General features: G+C 41.2%; 1 protein-coding gene across 8 annotated transcripts in view; it reads right to left on the bottom strand.

Moving 5' to 3' along the window:
• The window catches only part of ppfia2 (PTPRF interacting protein alpha 2), a 352206-nt gene that overhangs the window by 17390 nt on the left and 314341 nt on the right, over nt 1–20475 (bottom strand). For all 8 annotated transcript variants that reach the window (XM_063057742.1, XM_063057744.1, XM_063057746.1 and 5 more), the window contains 2 exons: nt 11889–11986; nt 127–302 (listed from right to left, as the gene is read on the bottom strand). In XM_063057742.1, the coding sequence (XP_062913812.1) occupies nt 127–302; nt 11889–11986 (274 nt within the window). The remainder of the gene's footprint in view (nt 1–126; nt 303–11888; nt 11987–20475) is intronic.

Raw genomic sequence — 20475 nt, 5'->3', positions numbered from 1 at the left:
GAGTGCAGGAGACGTTACTGAAGACTGCAGAATAGAGAAAAGGCAATGCAGAAATATTTTCAATGAAGGAAAATATTAAAATCTACACAAAGACCTCAGAAAACATAATAGACGAGCTATGTTTACCTGTGTGTTTTGTGTGGGAATTTGAAGTATTAAAGCTAAACTGCTGTAGTTAAAGTTTTCATCCAAGGCAAGGAGTGCTCCATGGACACCACTTTCCATGAGGTTGTTTGCATAGTCTCGAAGACCAATTGACAGTATCCACCTGATGACGCGATCATTGCTCCATACTATCGTGTCTAGAAATGTGACATTGTATTGTGAGCATTTTCAACATTTCAATCAAACTTAAATCTTAACTTAAAGGATACAATTCCATTTCCAATTAAGGATATAACATGAAAGCACCGGTGAACTAATTTTCTAAATGCTTTAACATTTTCCTTAGTTTCATAATATATTAAGAAATAATGCAACAATTTTTATTAGAAAATTAACATCTTCAAATATTCCATAAAGTTGTGTATTGGCAAAAATTACAATTCTCTGAAATAATCAAATTACACACAGAAGTACAAAATAGAAATATTTTTGCTGTTATAAGTTTGAAACAAAAGCTATAAATGTAAGATATTTAATATCTCTAAACTATATAGCATACCTCACCTATAGATCTCTTATCAAACTCAAAACTTAGGCAAACTTTTTCAAGAGAAACAAAAAAACTTCACAGGCTGAATTTAGCAAGAGTAGACCCTTGCCTGTGCCGGCTGGTGGCATAGTGCCGGACTGCAGAGCGAAGGCTCCCAAGTTCGAATCCAGCCGGCTCCTTTGCACGCTTTCCATCCATGCTGGGTTGAGCGTCGAGCTAGCAACTCAGCCTCATAAAAATAAGAAAACCTGCTAAAAAACGCCGTCATGACGGCATCCCGATGACTCCACTTGGAGTTAAGGGCTTTCTTCTTCAGACCCTTGTCCAGTCTGGCTCTCCATGGTTTCCAACCAGCTGGTACAGAAGGCATTAGGCAAGATTTCAGTGGCAATTAGGACTTAGATGAGTACAATCCAGACCCCTCTCCCACTGCACTGACAACCTTTGCTACAGTGCAGGGCTGAAATCATATTTTTTCTAAACTGCTAAAGTACACAAAAGCCCAAAGGTATCTCAAAACATTAAAATAAAATAAAATCAATTAAAATCTGTCAAAAGGGATTTTAAACTTCTGCTGTGTCAGGTTGGTGTACATCACACAGGCTGATTCTCAAATGTATTCATTTATCTGGAACCACAGGGCACAGCAGGCACAATCTTAGGTCAAAGAATCTTTACCAAAGAAGGGATAATTTAAAGATAAACATACTTTTAGGTGTAAAGATCCTCTTTCTCTACATCTGAACCCTGTTTACCTCCACATTGTATACTCATGCCTAGCAAGCAAGAAAGGTTTCAATAAATCCATTAAATTGGTTTCAATATACTCATGATTAGCTGATGAATATGATTTCTGTTGTGGATCTCCTGTATGCAGGATATGAAAGAAAAACCTTCACATCATTTATACAACCACACTTCCTAGGTGAAGGAGCAATTTATTCTGAGTCCTTTCAAGTTAGTATACTGTATTTCCTGTTTGAAATTGGGTGACTTAGTACAAACCAGTTGACTGTTTTTGTTGTCTACAGACTATGAGCTTCTGGTTGCTTGTCAGTTCCATTCTCTGTCTTATGCCAACCTTGACCATAAAACCTAGAAACCAGAATTAGGCCATTCAGCACATTGTATGTGCTTTGCCATTCCATCATGGCTGATCTCGGATCCCACTCAACCCCAAACAGCTGCCTTCTTGCCATATCCTTTGATGCCCTGGCCGATCAGGAAATAATCAACTTTCGTCTTAAATATACACATAGACACGGCCTCAACAGCAGAGCATTCCACAGATTCACTACTCTCTGGCTAAAACAAAATCCTCCTTACCTCTGTTCTAAAGGGTCACCCCTCAATTTTGAGGCTGTGCCCTCCAGTTCTGGATATACCCACCGTAGGAAACATCCTCTCCATATCCACCCTATCTAATTCTTTCAACATTCAGGTTTCAATAGGTACATTTAATGTCAGAGAAATGTATACAACATACATCCTGAAATTCTTTTTCTTCGCAGACATCCACAAAAACACAGAAGTGCCCCAAAGAATGAATGACAGCTAAAATGTTATAACCCTAAAGCCTCCCCCAAGTCCCCCTCCCACACACAAGCAGCAGCAGAGCAATGACCCTAGCCCCACCAGCAAAAAATGAGATCCCCGTGCATTCATCTAAATTCCAGTGAGTACAGGCCAAAAGCTGCCGAACACTGCTCATATTTTAACCCTTTCATTCCTGGAAGCATCCTCATGAACCTCCTCTGGACTCTCTCCAATAACAACACATCCTTTCTGAGATATGGGGCCCAAAACTGTTGACAATATTCTAAGTGCGATCTTCCTGGTGTCTTATAAAGGCTCAGCATTATCTCCTTGCTTTAATATTCTATTCCCCTTGAAATAAATGCCAATATCGTATTTGCCTTCTTTACAACATATTCAACCTATAAATTAACCTTCTGGGAGTCTTGTATGAGGACTCCTAAGTCCCTCTGCACCTCTGAACCTTCTCCCCATTTAGATAATAGTCCACACTATTGTTCCTTTTACCAAAATGCATTTTCACACATTTCCTAACACTGTATTCCATTTGCCACTCTTTTGCCTATTCTTCTAGTTTGTCTAAGCTCTGCTTCCTCAGCACTACCTACCCCTCCACCTATCTTCATATCATCTGCAAACTTTGCCGCAAAACCATCAATTCCATTATCTAAATCACTGACTACAATGTGAAAAGCAGTGGTCCCAATACTGACCCTGAAGAACACCATTAGTCACCGGCAGCCAAACAGAAAAGGCCCCTTTTATTCCCACTTGCTGCCTCTTGCCTGTCAGCCATTATTCCACTATCCAAGCCAGTATCTTTCCTCTAATGCCATAGGATTTTATCTTGTTAAACAGCCTCATGTGTGACACCTTATCACACACCTTCTGAAAATCCAAGTAAATAACAACCACTGCCTATCCTTTGTCCAGCCTGTTTATTCCTTCCTCGAAGAACTCTAACAGATTTGTCAGGCAAGATTTCCCTTTGCAGAAACCATGCTGGCTTTGACTTATTTTGTCATTAGTCTCCAAGTACCTCAAAATCTCATCCTTAAAAACAGACTCCAACACTTTCCCAACAAATGAGGTTAGACTAACTGGCCTGTAATTCGCAAACAACAGGAATTCTGCAGATGCTGGAAATTCAAGCAACACACATCAAAGTTGCAGACGGAGGAAATGCGAGAAGGGGATGGCATTTTTGCAAGAGACAGGGTGAGAAGAGGAATAGTCCAAATAGCTGTGAGAGTCAGTAGGCTTATAGTAGACATCAGTGGATAAGCTGTCTCCAGAGATAGAGACAGAAAGATCTAGAAAGGGGAGGGAGGTGTCGGAAATGGAAGACGGAGGAATTGCGAGATTGTATTTCTTCCTAGAGATGCTGCCGACTGTACCTCTTCCTAGAGATGCTGCCTGGTCTGCTGCATTCACCAGCAACTTCGATGTGTGTGGCCTGTAATTCCTTTCTTTTGCCTTCCTCCCTTCTTAAAGAGTGGAGTGACCCTTAGAATCTTCCAGTCATCTGGGATCATGGCAGAATCAAGTGATTCTTGAAAGATCATGACCAACGCATCCATTACCTCTTCAGTATCCTCTCTCAGGGCTCTGGGATGTAGTCCTTCTGGCCCATGTGAATTATCCACTTTAAGACCTTAGAGTTTGCCTCATACTTCTTCCTTTTAAATAGCAATGGCACTCACTCCAGCTCCCTGACACCTACAGACCTCTGGCACGCTGTTAGTGTCTTCCACAGTGAAGACAGTTGCAAAACACCCATTAAGTTCATCTGCCATTTCTTTGTCCTTCATTATTACCTCACCAGCATCATTTTCCAGTGATCCAACATCAACTCTCACCTGCCTTTTACTCTTTATATAACTGAGAAAACCTTTGGTATCCTGCTTTATATTATTGGCTAGTCTGTCTTAATATTTCACCTTTTCCTTCCTTATAGCTTTTTTAGTTGCTTTTTGATAGATTTTAAAAGCTTCCCAATCTTCCAACTTCCCACTCACTTTTGCTATCTTGTATGCTCTTTCCTTGGCTTTTATGCAGTCAACTTCCTTTATCAGCCACGGTTGCCTACCCCTGCCACTTGAGACCACCTTCTACTGTGGGACATATCTATCCTGCACCTTGTGAACTATTCCCAGAAAGTTCAGTCATCTCTGCTCTGCCGTCATCCCCGACAGTATCCTCCTCCAATCCACCACGACAAGCTCCTCTCTCATGCTCTGTAATTCCCTTTATTCCTTTGTGACACTGATACACCTGGCTTATGCATCTCCCTCTCAAATTGCAGTATGAATTCAATCATGTTATAATCACTACTTCCTAAGGGTTCCTTCACATTAAGCTCCCTAATAAGATCTGGTTATTAAACAACACCCAATCTAAAATAGCCTTCCCCGAGTAGGCTCAAGCACAAGCTGCTCTAAGAAGCCATCTTGTAGGCATTCAACAAATTCCCTCTCTTGCAATATGACACCAGCCTGATTTTCCCAATCCCCTTGCGTATTGAAGTCCCCCATTACAATTGTGTCATTACGCTTATTATATGCCTTTTCCAGCTCCGTTTGCAATCTTAAACCCACGTCTTGGATACTATTTAGAGGTCTATATATGATTCCCATTATGTTTTTTTACCTTTGCAATTTCTTAACTCCACCCATAAAGATTCAATGTCGCCTCTTTCTAACCTTAGCATCCAAAGCTGCTTCAAACAAATCCCATTGCAAGTTCAAGCAACAGAACATCACATTTTCATGGATTTGTTACAATCATCCAGAGAATGCCCAGAATCTTTATTTTCTGTTTCGAGCATTCACAGTATTGCCCTTTCTTAATTGCAGATTTAAGTCATAGAGCTGCACAGCACAGAAAACACTGCATCCGTGCCAACCTTTTACCCATCTACACTTAACTCATTTATCCGCACTAGATCTGTATCATCCTACACATTGCCCAAATGAGTATCTGTCTAAATATCAAATGTATCTGACTTCACTACCTCCTTTGGCAGTAAATAAAACTAACCCCTCAAATTCCTTTTAAAATTCCATCTTCTCACTTTAAATTTACATATTTTGTTTTTCATACCACTATCATGAAAAAATATCTGAGTGCATGTTTGTGGTCTTCTGCTGCTGTAGACCATCCACTTCAAGGTTCAACATGTTGTGTATTCAGAAATGCTCTTCTGCAAATCACTGTTGTAACATATAGTTATTTGAGTTATTGTTGTCTTCCTGTCAGCTTGAACCAGTCTGGTCATTCTCCTTTGACTTCTCTCTCATTAACAAGGCACTTTTGCCCACAGAATTGCTGCTCACTGGATGTCTTCTGTTATTTTGCACCTTTTGCTGTAAACTCTAGAGACTATTGTGCATAAAAATCCCAGGAGATCATCAGTTTCTGGGATACTCAAACCGCCAGTCTGGCATCAACTATTTGTGGCGAGCACTTGGTCCATAATGACAGACGAGGAAGCTCTTTTACTCAACAACGGCTTTATTGTGATAGGCACCAACAGACCAGGCCCATGACCTGGAGAGTGAACCCCACCCAGTCTCACACAGATGGGGAAGGTGACCATCACACACCCACAAATACACAAGCAAATAACTGTATAACCCAAGCTAAAATGTAACGGCAAATGAACTGGAACTTCGCACCATAATCCCATAAAAGCATTTTAACTCAAGAACAATAAACAGTACTGGTCATTAGAAATGCAGGGGTGGAATGTTGACCACACCCTCACCCGGAACGTCACATATTATTCCATGGTCAAAGTCACTTAGATCACATTTGTTTATCATTCTGATGTTCGGTCTGAACAATAGCTGAACCTCTTGACCACGTCTGCATGCTTTTACGTATTGAGTTGCTGCCACATGATTGGCTGCTTAGATATATGCATTAAAGGGCAGGTGCACAGATGTAATTAATAAAGTGGCCACTGAGTGTATTTATGCATTTCATAATTTTATATACATTTATCATGTCACCCCTCAACTTCCTGTACTCCAGGGAAAACACAGGCAGCTTATCGAATCTTTCCCTATATCTCCAATCCACGCAATATTTTGATGACTCTCCTCTGCATTCTTTCCACTGCAAATATATCCTTCCTTAAGTGTAGCAACCAATAATCTATGTTTGGCCTAATAATGTTTTGTAAGGTTACAACATTCTACAGTTTATATTCTTTATGTCAACCAATGAAGGCAAGTGTGCTGTATGCCTTCCCTATTTATCCATGTGGTCAATTTCAAAGCACAACCCATGTTATCTTACTCTAAGATCTCTTTATCTCTCACTACTCCATAGCACCCGAACATTATTGTGTATGTCCTATCAACATTTGATTTCCCAAGCTGCATCACCCACGCTTGTCAAGATTAAATTCCATCTGCCAATGTTCCACCCACCTTTCCATATGCTCTGCATCTTGCTGGAGCTTTAGAAAACCTCCCTTGCTATCCATAACACCACCAACATTCATATTATCTGAAAATTTACTAAAAGTTCAAAGTTCAAAATAAATTTACTATCAGAATATGTACATGTTACCACATACAACTCTGAGATTCTTTTTCGTGAGGCCTTTTTCATTAGCAAATCTATAAGAACAGTAACTGTAAACAGGATAAATGAACAACACTGTGCAAATGCAGATATAAATAAATAGCAATGATTATGAAATGACATGAAATGAAAGTGCATGAAATAACAAGATAAAGAGTCCTTAAAGTGAGACCATTAGTTGTGGGAACATACTAATCGTATGGTCTACAGATCTATCCTAGTCAGATCCGTCCCAGCAGTGTGCCCTGCAATACACCACTGGTCACAGACTTCTAATAGCAAAATGATCCATCAGCCACTACCCTCCACTTGCCTTGCATCCCATGTACCTTAACTTTTTTTGGACTAGCTTACCATGTGGGATCTTTTCAGATGCTGTTTTGTTTTTTTTAAAAACACTTTCTTCAGACAGGCCTTCTCTGTTATTACTTGTTACTCACATTGTACTGTCATTCCCTTTTGCCACTTCTTTTCCCCCTTTTATTCTTTCTTCTTCATTGCTTTTAAACCCTGCTAACAATTGACTTTTTTATTATTGTTTTAATGAAAATCCATCAATCGAAACGTGTTTCTCTTCTCACAAAATGCTACTCAAATGATTGGCATTTCCAACATTTTCTATTTTTATTTTAAATCTCTAGCTATTGTATGGTATTATTTTTGAAATATTTCTTTAGTGTATTGGCTGGTGTTTACGGTTACTTTGCTCAAATTAAACACAGATATGTTGGAGCCAAAAGACATAAGAATCAATAGAAATTTGTCTGGTGCTAATTATATCTCCACAATGTAATCACCTGCCTTGGAGGGTACTCCTGGAACAGTGGCTGCAGTGAGGTAAGGATTGTGTCAGTTGCCATTCTGGTGGAATGAAGGTGCATTCCCACTTCTTGCTCCGTAATAAAATGAATCATACCTTACCTCAGGACGCATTTCTCTTTCTCATCTCTTATCAATTTTACCAACAATTCAACTTTCAACAAAGATTATACCTTAACTGAATGCTTATTCAATCCTATGTATGTCAAGCTCATGGTTGTATCCGAGTCAAAAGAAAGCCACTAACTATTAAGCAAGTGACCAAACAACTGCACGTGCATCCATTGGGTCTATTTTATAGCCAAGATTGGATGCCATGCAAATTGATATCTAACCTGGATTTTAAAAATACATGTTTAAAACTAAATGTTATTTGTAGAATTTGCAAAATGTGAGAAATGCTGACATTGTAAATGATGACAGAGGTTTCCACAAGGGTATAACTGAAAATTGTTAAGTTTTCAGATTTCTAACTAGGAAGTTTTCCATCTGAACAAGATTTTTAGTTAAATATAAAACATAGTCGGTATTTAAATTCTAGCTCAAGCATAAGTAGAGCATGTTAGATAGATGACATGGTATTGGGGGCTATCAAAAGAGACAATTACCTCCCTACAGATGCCAGCTGATGTATTTTGCATTTCCAGCATTTTGTTTTGCTTTTACTTTGTTCACAGTTCAGAGAATTTATCAAAAAGGTTAAAGAAAAGCCAATTTAAATTGCTAATTACTTAGTTCAGCACAACACTGTAGGCTGAAAAATCACTTGTATGTCTATGCTGTAAAAAGATGGACAGCACAGGAAAAAATAGGTACTATATTTATGACATAACATCATAAGACTAATATGGTGATACATTTTTGGCTTAATCTGAATGCCTTAGCATAAAGACATTCAGTTTAAAGCATAACATGTTTTAAATTGAAACTTCCTGTTTTTCTAAGTTCCATTGCAAGTTTGACGTCTGTTTCCTGCCCATCCGTCAAGCAATTAATTCTTTGAGATGCAAATCCACAGGACTGATGCTTGAAATCTAATTGCGCCCTGTTGGATGCTGAGATTAAAGAACTCTACCTCCTGCCAGAATCAGCAGTACACAGCTTGTGACTGTTTATTCCTTAGTCAAACTGAGAGGAGAAGTTCAATCTGATGGTCTGTTAGACTTACCATCTATTAGCCTCCCTGCCCCCCAATCCTTTTCCGAGAAATTACAAATCTCTCTTCTGATTGAGTGGTTCTTATTTAGAGCCCCTTTCTATGGGGAAGTCCATTATGAGGTTTTCATGGTTATTAATTGAGAAAGAATGAAAAAGGATAAAAGAAGAAGGCAGGGAGAGGTGATAGGCAGATGAGGAGAAGAGGTAAGAGGACAGAGTGGGAATAGAAGAGGGAAGGGGAGGGAAAAAATTATTGGAAGGAAAAATCAATGTTCATGCCATCATGTTAGAAGCTACCTAGAATGAATATGAGGTGTTGCTCATAAGGTCGAGCTCCTCCACTCCATCTGCCAAAAATGGAATTTTCCAGTGGCCAACCATTTTAATTCCTATCCCATTCCTGGTCCAACATGTCAGTCTATGGCCTCCTCTTTTGCCATGATGAGGGCACTCTTAAGGGTGGGGAAGCAACCTTTTTCCTTTTCTCCCACAGTCCAATCTTCTCTCTTATCACATTCCTTCTTCTCCAGCCCTTTGCTTTTCCCACCCACCTGGCTTCACCTATCAACTTCTAGCTAGTTGTTCTTCTTCTCCCGCCCTCCCCAACTTTTTATACTGGCTTCTTCCCCCTTCCTTTCCGTCCTGAAGAAGGGTCTTGGCCTGAACTGTCAGCTGTTTATTCATTTCCACAGTTGCTGCCTGATCTACTGAGTTCCTCCAGCATTTTGTCTGTGATGCTCTGGATTTCCAACATCTACAGAACCTCTTGGATATATACAATATAGAGTATGTTTCATCTACACTTAAGAAGCATATAGTTACTTCTTAAGTATACTACTGTGGTTCCTCTCCAGCCTGCAGTACCAACAAGGAAAAGGGCAAAAGTTTCTACCATCTGCAGATTCCTCTCCAAGTCATATATTGTCCTGTGTTTGGGATATATCATGATTTTTTCATTGTCACTGGGTCTAAATTCTGAAATTCCTAAGAGCATTGAGAGATTGTCTTTAACTGGAAACATTGCAGCTCACATGATTTTCCCAATGGCACTTAGGAATGGGAAAAATTAGTTGGCCTTTCCAATAATGTTCACATTCTGCAAGTAAGCAACAACAAAAAAAAAACATGCTGGAAAAAGAGCACAGGAGTAATGGTATTCATCAGTTTGACTTGAATCAGCTCTCATGTGAAATTCATGCACAAATCTCACTAATATGGCATTGCTTATCATATTAGTGTTGATCCACTAGGTGTCATCTTGATGGTCACTAGCACCAGATGATTCAAACTGATTTTGATTGAAATCATGCCTGCATCACTAAAGAGGAATTTGTCCAACTGTTCTTCATTAGATGGTCAGATGCAATCATGAAGAAGATGCAAAGTAATTGACAAGGTCTTTCTTGTTTGGCTCATCTGGAAGATTAAGATACTTGGGATCCACAGTGACTGGGTTGCTTGGAATCAGAACTGGCTTGCACAGAGAGGACACAGAGTAATGATGGAGGGGTTCCATTCTGGTTGGAGTTCTGTGACCAGTGGTGTTCCATGGGATTCTGCACTGTGATTTCTGCTTTTTGTGAAATATATGACACAAAGCTCGGTGGCATTGCCAAAGGATAAAAAAAGATGTGGATTAATTATATATGCAGAAATAACAGATGGAGTTTAATATGGGCAAGTGTAAGGTGTTGCACTTTGTGTAAAGGGAAAGTACACAGTTAATGGCAGGATCCTTAACAGCTTTGATGTACAGAGGGATCTTAGGGTTCAAGTCTATAGCTCTGAAAATGGCTGCACAAACTGGTCAGGTAGTAATCAAGATGTATGGCATTCTTGCCTTTATTATTTGAGGCGTTGAATTCAAGAGTCAGGAGCCTTATAAAAATCTGGTTAGGTTATATACGGAATATTATAGACACATAGGCAACAGATGCAGAAACTACAGACAATCTGCTGGAGGAACCCAGAGGACTGAGTAACATCACTGGGAAGAAAGAAGCTGTTGGTATTTCAGGACAAAACCCCACATTAGAGACAGAGGTTCTAGCACTGATCCTTGCAGAACACTACTGGTCAGAATGACAGCCTTCCACATTTACTTTCTGTCTTCTATGGGCAAGCCAGTTCTGAATCCAAACATACAATTCTACCTGGATATCATGAATCTTAATCTTCTGAATCAACCTACCATGACGGACCTTGTCAAATGTCTTACTAAAGTCCACGACGACAGTGTCCACTGCTTTACCCTCATCAAGTTCCTTTGTCATCTCCTCAAAAATCATGATCAAGTTTGGAAGGCATGACCTGCCCTGCACAAAGCCATGTTAATTGTCCCTATGTAGGCAATGTAGAAATCCTATAATAAATATCGGTATAGGCCCATAAATCCTATACCTCAGTATCCTCTCCAGTAGCTTCTATACCACTGATGTGAGGCTCACTGGTATTAAGTAAATGGCTCAAGGGCGCAAAGTAATCAAGATATACCAAGGGGGGGTCTAGCTTAAGCTAGCACCCGGTCTCAGTGAACTCACACTGAAACAAACCTCATGAATTTTACGAAAGACTACATCTACATAAGTGGTCTGCTTCAATAAAAATTACAGAAGTGAATACCAATAAACTTCACTATGTAATCCAGGGCCCCTATATGTTCTTGTGTCCATTATATAGAAGATGCGGATGAAAAATTACAGACATGACCAATCTGCATAAATGCCTACTCATTTAATTACATTTTAATTTTCATTCAAATTGAATTGCTTAATGGATAGAAATATAGCTTTTCTTGATCCAGCTTCTAGGTATTTACTTTCAACTATATGTACAAGAATTTAACTACATGTATTTTGAAGATGATTTAAATAAATAAAATATTTCACCTTCAAATATATCCAACATATTCATCCTAATATCTTAAAATTCACATGCATTGCAATGACTCCCAAAAAATATCAGTTAGTTCTAGTCACAATTTAGCCATCACATGTCACACATTACAATTTAGTTTTAATTCACGATGAGAAATGTCACACGTTATTAATATTTTACGTTTTTTTCATTTAAAAATCACATGTTCCACATTTCATTAATTTTGAAGCTGTAGGAAAACATTGCTCACCTTTAATTTCATGCTGGCTCAGTTCTCTCCTCTTTTCCAGTTCCTTTCGGTCATAATTTAACCGCTTCAAGCACATAATACCATACTGTAAACTTGTTCTAAAGAAGAACAATACAACAGATTTTGGAATTGTTTTGCAACTGTTTCTATTCATATATGCATGTGTATGTTTATGTGTATATATGCGTGTGGTATGTTTATATATATAAAAAATTAGAGGGCCTTGACACTAGGGTAAAAACATAAACATTTACTTTGTGAGTCACCTATAATGCTGACTTCAGGAATTTCTGTAAATCTCTTGACAAACTGGGTGACCATTTACATGATCTTGGACATAATTATGGACATTCATCTTATAAAGTCTGAAAGTGCAGATGTAGTACTTGTGTTAACACCAAGTACTATTGTACTACTTCCGCTGAATGTATCATAAAAAGTTGGGAATTTGGTAATTGTTAGAATATAATGCAGGAAGTAATCCTTTATGTAAAAGTAGTAGTTTAAAACAGAAGTTAATCTGCACATAAAGCTTTAAATAATTAACTATAATCAATTAAGATGAGCCATAGTAAAGTGTAAGTCAGTATCCACATCAGAAGAGTGCAGGTACTTGAGAAAAGCAACATAATTCCATGCAATCATAGTTTCAGTAAGTGCTAGGGTTTTGAGAAATCACCTCAGAGCTATTATGCTTGAGTGAGATATAAACACAGTAATGGGGGGGGGGGTAACAATTCAGTTCATAAGATAGTTTAGTACAGGTTTAGACTTGGTTCATGGTCAAATATAGGATGATGCAACCGTGTCTTGAAGAGGTAATAAGATTTTATACGGGGTACTCATAAGGTACAAGATACTTGCTACCAATGTGTTTTGTCAACAAAGGAAGTGAGCAACAGAAAGTATTTTAAGTTGGGTGAGCAAAAAAGAAAGATTGCAATGGTCTGGCCTAGAAAATTCAAGGGAAGAGATACTGTTCTCTTCAACTAAGATCAAAAGTTATTAAGATCTTGCTGGCTGTACAATGCAGGGTAAAGGCAATTGGAGAACAATGATAAAGGAGTTACCTGTTGCGTTCCATGTGGAAACCAACAACAGTTAAAACCTAAGTAAAACAGTGTGGAGACCCACATTGTGGGAAGGCTTGCATTTATTACTCCTTCCTATGACCCCTTAAGATATTGGTGATGAACCACCACCTTGAACTGCTGCAGCCTAGGTGGTAGGTGCTTGATACAAACAGATGTAATGCCCCTTTATTTCATAGATCAGTTGAGACATAACTCCATTACAAGAGCTGAAGTTTTAAAAGGGTCAGACTGGAGTGGAAAGGAAGATATAATCCCCAAATGAAACATAGCAAAACAGATGGATTCCTGTGATTATTTGACAGTGCCTTACTCCTTATTCCAGGCATTCATTTAATTAATTGAAATTAAAATCCCTGGCTGCCATGTGGAATTTGAAGTCCTATCTCAGATAACCCAACACACATCAAAGTTGCTGGTGAACGCAGCAGGCCAGGCAGCATCTCTAGGAAGAGGTACAGTCGACGTTTCAGGCCTAGACCCTTTGTCAGGACTAAATGAAGGAAGAGCTAGTAAGAGATTTGAAAGTGGGAGGGAGAGGAGGTGATCCAAAATGATAGGAGAAGACAGGAGGGGGAGGGATAGAGCCAAGAGCTGGACAGGTGATTGGCAAAAGGGATATGAGAGGATCATGGGACAGGAGGCCCACGGAGAAAGAAAAGGGGGAGGGGGGGAAACCCAGAGGATGGGCAAGGGATATAGTGAGAGGGACAGAGGGAAAAAAAGGAGAGAGAGAAAAAGAATGTGTGTATATAAGTAAATAACGGATGGGGTACAAAGGGCAGGTGGGGCATTAGCGGAAGTTTGAGAAGTCAATGTTCATGCCATCAGGTTGGAGGCTACCCAGACGGAATACTGTATAAGGTGTTGTTCCTCCAACCTGAGTGTGGCCTCATCTTTACAGTAGAGGAGGCTGTGGATGGACATATCAGAATGGGAATGGGACGTGGAATTGGGAGATCCTGCTTTCTCTGGCGGACAGAGTGTAGGTGTTCAACGAAACGATCTCCCAGTCTGCGTCAGGTCTCACCAATATATAGAAGGCCACATCGGGAGCACCGGACGCAGTATATCACCCCAGCCAACTCACAGGTGAAGTGTCGACTCACCTGGAAGCACAGTCTGGGGCCCTGAATGATGGTAAGGGAGGAAGTGTAAGGGCATGTGTAGCACTTGTTCCACTTACAAGGATAAGTGCCAGGAGAGAGATCAGTGGAGAGGGATGGGGGGGATGAGTGGACAAGGGAGTCACGTAGGGAGCGATCCCTGCGGAAAGTAGAGGGTGGGTGAGGGAAAGATGTGCTTAGTGGTGGGATCCCGTTGGAGGTGGCGGAAGTTATGGAGAATAACGTGTTGGACCCAGAGGCTGGTGTGGTGGTAGGTGAGGACAAGGGGAACCCTATTCCTATCGGGGTGGCGGGAGGATGGAGTGAGAGCAAATGTGCGTGAAATGGGGGAGATGCATTTGAGAGCAGAGTTGATAGTGGAGGAAGGGAAGCCCTTTCTTTAAAAAAGGAGGACATCTCCCTCGTCCTGGAATGAAAAGCCTCATCCTGAGAGCAGATGCGGCAGAGATGGAGGAATTGTGAGAAGGGGATGGCATTTTTGCAAGAGACAGGGTGAGGAGAGGAATAGTCCAGATAGCTGTGGGAGTCAGTAGGCTTATAGTAGACATCAGTAGATAAGCTGTCTCCAGAGACAGAGACAGAAAGATCTAGAAAGGGGAGGAAGGTGTTGGAAATGGACCAGGTAAACTTGAGGGCAGGGTGAAAGTTGGAGGCAAAGTTACTGAAGTCAACGAGCTCAGCATGCGTGCAGGAAGCAGCGCCAATGCAGTCATCAATGCAGCGAATGAAAAGTGGGGGTCAGATACCAGAATAGGTTTGGAACATAGATTGTTCCACAAATCCAACAAAAAGGCAGGCATAGCTAGGACCCATACGAGTGCCCATAGCTACACCTTTAGTTTGGAGGAAGTGGGAGGAGCCAAAGGAGAAATGATTAAGAGTAAGGACTAATTCCACTAGATGGAGCAGGTGGTAGTAGGGGGGCACTGGTTAGGTCTGGAATCCAAAAAGAAGCAGAGAGCTTTGAGACCTTCCTGATGGGGGATGGAAGTATATAGGGACTGGACATCCATGGTGAAAATAAAGCGGTAAGGGCCGGGGAACTTAAAATCATCGAAAAGTTTAAGAGCGTGAGAAGTATCACAAACATAGGTAGGAAGGGATTGAACAAGGGGGGATAAAACTGTGTCGAGGTATGCAGAAATGAGTTCGGTGGGGCAGGAGGAAGCTGAGACAATAGGTCTGGCAGGACAGGCAGGTATGTGGATCTTGAGTAGGAGGTAGGAACGGGAAGAAAACCATCCTCTGGGTTTCCCGCCCCCCCACCCCCTTTTCTTTCTCCCTGAGCCTCCTGTCCCATGATCCTCTCATATCCCTTTTGCCAAGCAACTGTCCAGCTCTTGGCTCCATCCTTCCCCCTCCTGTCTTCTCCTATCATTTTGGATCTCCCCCTCCCCCTCCCACTTTCAAATCTCTTACTAGTTCTTCTTTCAGTTAGTCCTGACTAAGGGTCTCAGCCCAAAATGTCAACTGTACCTCTTCCTAGAGATGCTGCCTGGCCTGCTGCATTCACCTGCAACTTTGATGTGTGTTGCTTGAATTTCCAGCATCTTCAGAATTCCTGGTGTTCTCAGATCATCCATCTAGATCTCTGCACTACCAGACCATTTATAAAAACATGATGCTATCAACCCATTGAAAATCCATCAATTTATGTAGCCTCCAACCTGATGGCATGAACGTCGATTTCTCCAACTTCCAGTAATTTTTCCCCTCTCCCTTCCTCCTCCTTCAATTCCCCACTCTGGCACCTTACCTTTTTTCCTCACCTGCCTATCACCTCCCCCTGGTGCCCCTTCTCCTTGCCTTTATCCCAAGGTCTACTCTCTTCTCTTATCAGATTCCATCTTCTCCAGCCCTTAACCTTTTCCACCTATCACCTCCTATCTTCTTACTCATCCCTCCTTCCCCATTCACCTGACTTCAACTATTACCTTCCAATTTATCCTCCTCCCTACTTCTGATTCTGGCATCTTCCCCCTTTCTTTCCCGTCCTGATGAAGGGCCTTGGCTTGAAATATTGACTGTTTATTCATTTCCATAGATGTTGCCTGACCTGCCGAGGTCCTCCAGTATTGAAAATATAACACAATTTCAAACAAATATTCGTAAAACAGGATAGTATAAACCAGTCTATTTGCCCTACTATGTTGTGCCAATCTTGATACCAATTTATATTAAATGCTCTCCTCCTGTATGTCATCCACATCCCTCCTTTTACCCCATATTTGTGTGCCTACCTAACAGCCTCTTAAATTCCAACAAAGTGTTTGATTCCAGTATTACCCCTGGTAACCTATTCCAAGCACTTACTACTTTGCATAAAAAAATTCGCTCCTCACATCATCTTTGAACTTCCCCCCTCTAACCCTACAAGCGTGTCCTCTGGTGTTTGATATTTCTACCTTGGGAAAAGATTCCAACTGTCTAACTTATCCTTGCCTTTTATAATTAAAAAAAAACTTTCTCAGGTTTCCCCTTAGCCCCTAATGCTATAGGGAGAACAACCCAATATTGTACAACATTTCCTTATTACCCTCTAATCCAGAAAGCACCCTCTCCACAGTCTTCACATCCTTCCAGAATGAATTGCATGCAATCCTCTGACTGCAGTCTGACTCAAGTTCTAGTTCTACAGTTCTGCAGCATGGCTTTTTTGCTCTAGTGCACAGCACCAATGAATATGCATTTTTACCGTCTTATCCACCTGTATAGCCACTTTCAATGAACCTTAGACCCCAAATATTACTCTGTAGCTCAATGCTGTTAAGGGGTCTACCATTAACTATATACTTTCTCCTTTCATTTTTCCTCCCAAAGTGCAACACATCACACTTGCACAAATTAAACTCCATCTGCTACTTCTATACCCATCTCTGTAACTGACCTTCCTTTGATAGTCCTTTACACTGTTCACAACTAAGCTACATTTACACTTAAGATTGTGTTATATTTTCATCCAAAAACTTACAAATCCACCTATCTAAATTTTCATCTAAATCTTTGATGTGTATCAGAGACAATAGACATCTCAGGTTCCTTAACGTTGTCACAGTCCGGGGTGGCAGTGGGGATAAGCTCCCACTGCCTGTTAAATTGTCCCATTGGCGTGTGTCTAAAATAGCCTCTGATTACCAAGTCCAGCTCCTGGCCTTCTAGCTACAAATCCTGGCGGAACAGTTTCTACTGACAGGAGACGGGGGAAAGGTGGGTTACTGTCGCCTTAAAACCAGTTGCTACAGACAAATGGGGCTCGTCAGCTGTATTTGGCAGCTCATTTAGAAGGAAAACTCTGATCTCAAAGCTCCACTGCCTCTCATGGGAAAAGCATTGGAATAAAACCACGAGGAAAATTCTGGCAACACACATCAAAGTTGCTGCGTTCACCAGCAACTTTGATGTGTGTTGCTTGAATTTCCAGCATCTGCAGAATTCCTGTTGTTTGCAGGAAAATTCTGGAGCTGGATTCCCTAAGGCAGTCCTACATTCAGGTCAATGTTGGCTGGCAACCCCTGCGATGCTACTGGTGCCAAACTGTACTGGTCTCTGCTGTTCCTTTGGATTCATCGATTGGGTGGAGAGGGGGAGCCTGCTGCACAGGCACCAGCTTGCTGTCTATAGCATGTTACCCTAGCATGCTTAGCATGTAGACAACTAGGATGCAACATCCACGGTCAATCCCAACCAATATTGGGCCTCATAGAAGTCTCAGCACTGGAACGCCTCTCACTGGTCACAGACTTTCAGTCAGATTAACAGCCTTCCACCCTTACTTTCTGTTTTACGTGGGTAAGCTGCTCTAAATCCAAATTTGCAATTCCCATGCATTTTTATGTTCTGAATCGACCTATCATAAGCAAACTTATCAAATGCCTTACAATGTCAATGATATCTACTGTCTTACTCTCATCATGTTCTATAACAAATATTATAGAATATTATATCAAATAACAAATATCATACTATACAACCCTGCAATTTTCTCTCTTTATGATTTATTTTTTTTCCCACATATGTCCTCCTTTCTTCTTGAGAATGCCCTAATCCCTATGCTCAATGGCTTTCCGCCACCCATTCTTATCTTAGATAGGATATTCTTATTCCCCTCTAAACTTCTATCCTCCTCTCCTCATTGTACACTACTGTACTCTTCTTCATGAACACATATTTCCGTCCCTCCTCTGAATTCCTACCCCATAATTGTGCTCTGCTTTCTCCCCAGTTTAATTCCCTGTCCTCTCATTGGTCCAATCTCTAGGAAGGTCAAAATCTGACAGAAAATGCCAACAGTTGATGCAGGGTTTAGCTTGATATAGAATATAGAAAACCTACAGCACAATACAGGCCCTTCGACCCACAAAGCTGAGCCGAACATGTCCTTACCTTAGAAATTACCTAGTGTTACCCATAGCCCTCTATTTTTCTGAGCTCCATGTACCTGTCCTGGAGTCTCTTGAAAGACCCTATCGTATCCGCCTCTACCACTGTCGCCGGCAGCCCGTTCCATGCACCCATTGTCGCCAGCAGCCCGTTCCATGCACTCACCACTCTCTGCGTAAAAAACTTACCCCTGACATCTCCTCTGTACCTACTTCCAAGCACCTTAAAACTGTGCCCTCTCGTGCTAGCCATTTCAGCCCTGGGAAAAAGCCTCTGACTATCCACACGATCAATGCCTCTTATCATCTTATACACCTCTCATCCCCATCGCTCCAAGGATAAAAGGCCAAGTTCACTCAACCTATTCTCATAAGGCATGCTCCCCAATCCAGGCAACATCCTTATAAATCTCCTCTGCACCCTTTCTATGGTTTCCACATCCTTCCTATAATGAGGTGACCAGAGCTGAGCACAGTACTCCAAGTGGGGTCTGACCAGGGTCCTATATAGCTGCAACATTACCTCTCAGCTCGTAAGCTCAATCCCACAATTGATGAAGGCCAATGCACTGTATGCTTTCTTAACCACAGAGTCAACTTGCACAGCAGCTTTGAGCATCCTATGGACTCGGACCCCAAGAGCCCTCTGATCCTCCACACTGCCAAGAATCTTACCATTAATACTATATCCTGTCATCATATTTGACCTACCAAAATGAACCACTCACACTTAACTGGGTTGAACTCCAACTGCCACTTCTCAGTCCAGATTTGTATCCTATCAATGTCCTGCTGTAACCTCTGACGGCCCTCCACACTACCCACAACACCTCCAACCTTTGTGTCATCAGCAAATTTACTGACCCATCTGTCAACCTTTTCATCCAGGTCATTTATAAAAATCACAAAGAGTAAGGGTCCCAGAACAGAACCCTGAGGCACACCACTGGTGACCGACCTCCATGCAGAATATGACCTGTCTACAACCACTCTGCCTTCTGTGGGCAAGCCAGTTCTGGATCCACAAAGCAATGTTTCCTTGGATTCCATGCCTCCTACTTCTCAATAAACCTTGCATGGATTACCTCGTCAAATGCCTTGCTGAAATCCACATACACTACATCTACTGCTCTACCATCATCAATGTGTTTAGTCACATCCTCAAAAATTTCAAAGAGACTCGTAAGGCATGATCTGCTTTTCACAAAGCCACACTGACTATTCCTAATCATATTATGCCTCTCTAGATGTTCATAAATCAGCAATCTCCTCCCTCGCCTCCCACAGTAGCCTGGGGTACATCTCACTTGTTCCCGGTGACTTATCCAACCTAATGCTTTCCAAAAGCTCCTGCACATCCACTTTCTTAATATCGACATGCTCAAGCTTTTCAGTCCACTGTAAGTCATCTTTACAATCACCAAGCTCCTTTTCCGTAGCGAATACTGAAGCAAAGTACTCATTAAGTACCTCTGCTATCTCCTCCGGATCCATACACCATTTTCCATTGTCACACTTGATTGGTCCTATTCTCTCAAATCTTATCCTCTTGCTCTTAACATACTTGTAGAATGCCTTGGGGTTTTCCTTAATCCTGTCCACCAAGGCCTTCTCATGGCCTCTTCTGGCTCTCCAAATTTCATTCTTGAGCTCCTTCCTGCTAGCCTTATTATCTTCTCACTCTCTATCATTACCTAGCTTTTTGACCCTTTCGTAAGCTCTTCGTTTCTTCTTGACTAGATTTACAACAGCCTTTGTACACCACGGTTTCTGTATCCTACCATCCTTCCCGTCTCATTGAAACGTACTTATGCAGAATTCCACGCAAATATCCCCTGAACATTTGCCACATTTCTTCCATACATTTCCCTGAGAACATCTGTTTCCAATTTATGCTTCCAAGTTCCTGCCTGATAGCCTCATATTTCCCCTTAATCCAATTAAACGTTTTCCTAACTTGTCTGTTCCTATCCCTCTCCAATGCTGTGGT

The sequence above is a fragment of the Mobula hypostoma genome, chromosome 9, assembly GCF_963921235.1.
Source record: "Mobula hypostoma chromosome 9, sMobHyp1.1, whole genome shotgun sequence".
Taxonomy (NCBI): domain Eukaryota; kingdom Metazoa; phylum Chordata; class Chondrichthyes; order Myliobatiformes; family Myliobatidae; genus Mobula; species Mobula hypostoma.
The sequence above is the reverse complement of the archived record's forward strand: the minus strand, read 5'-3'. Positions and strand labels throughout refer to the sequence as shown.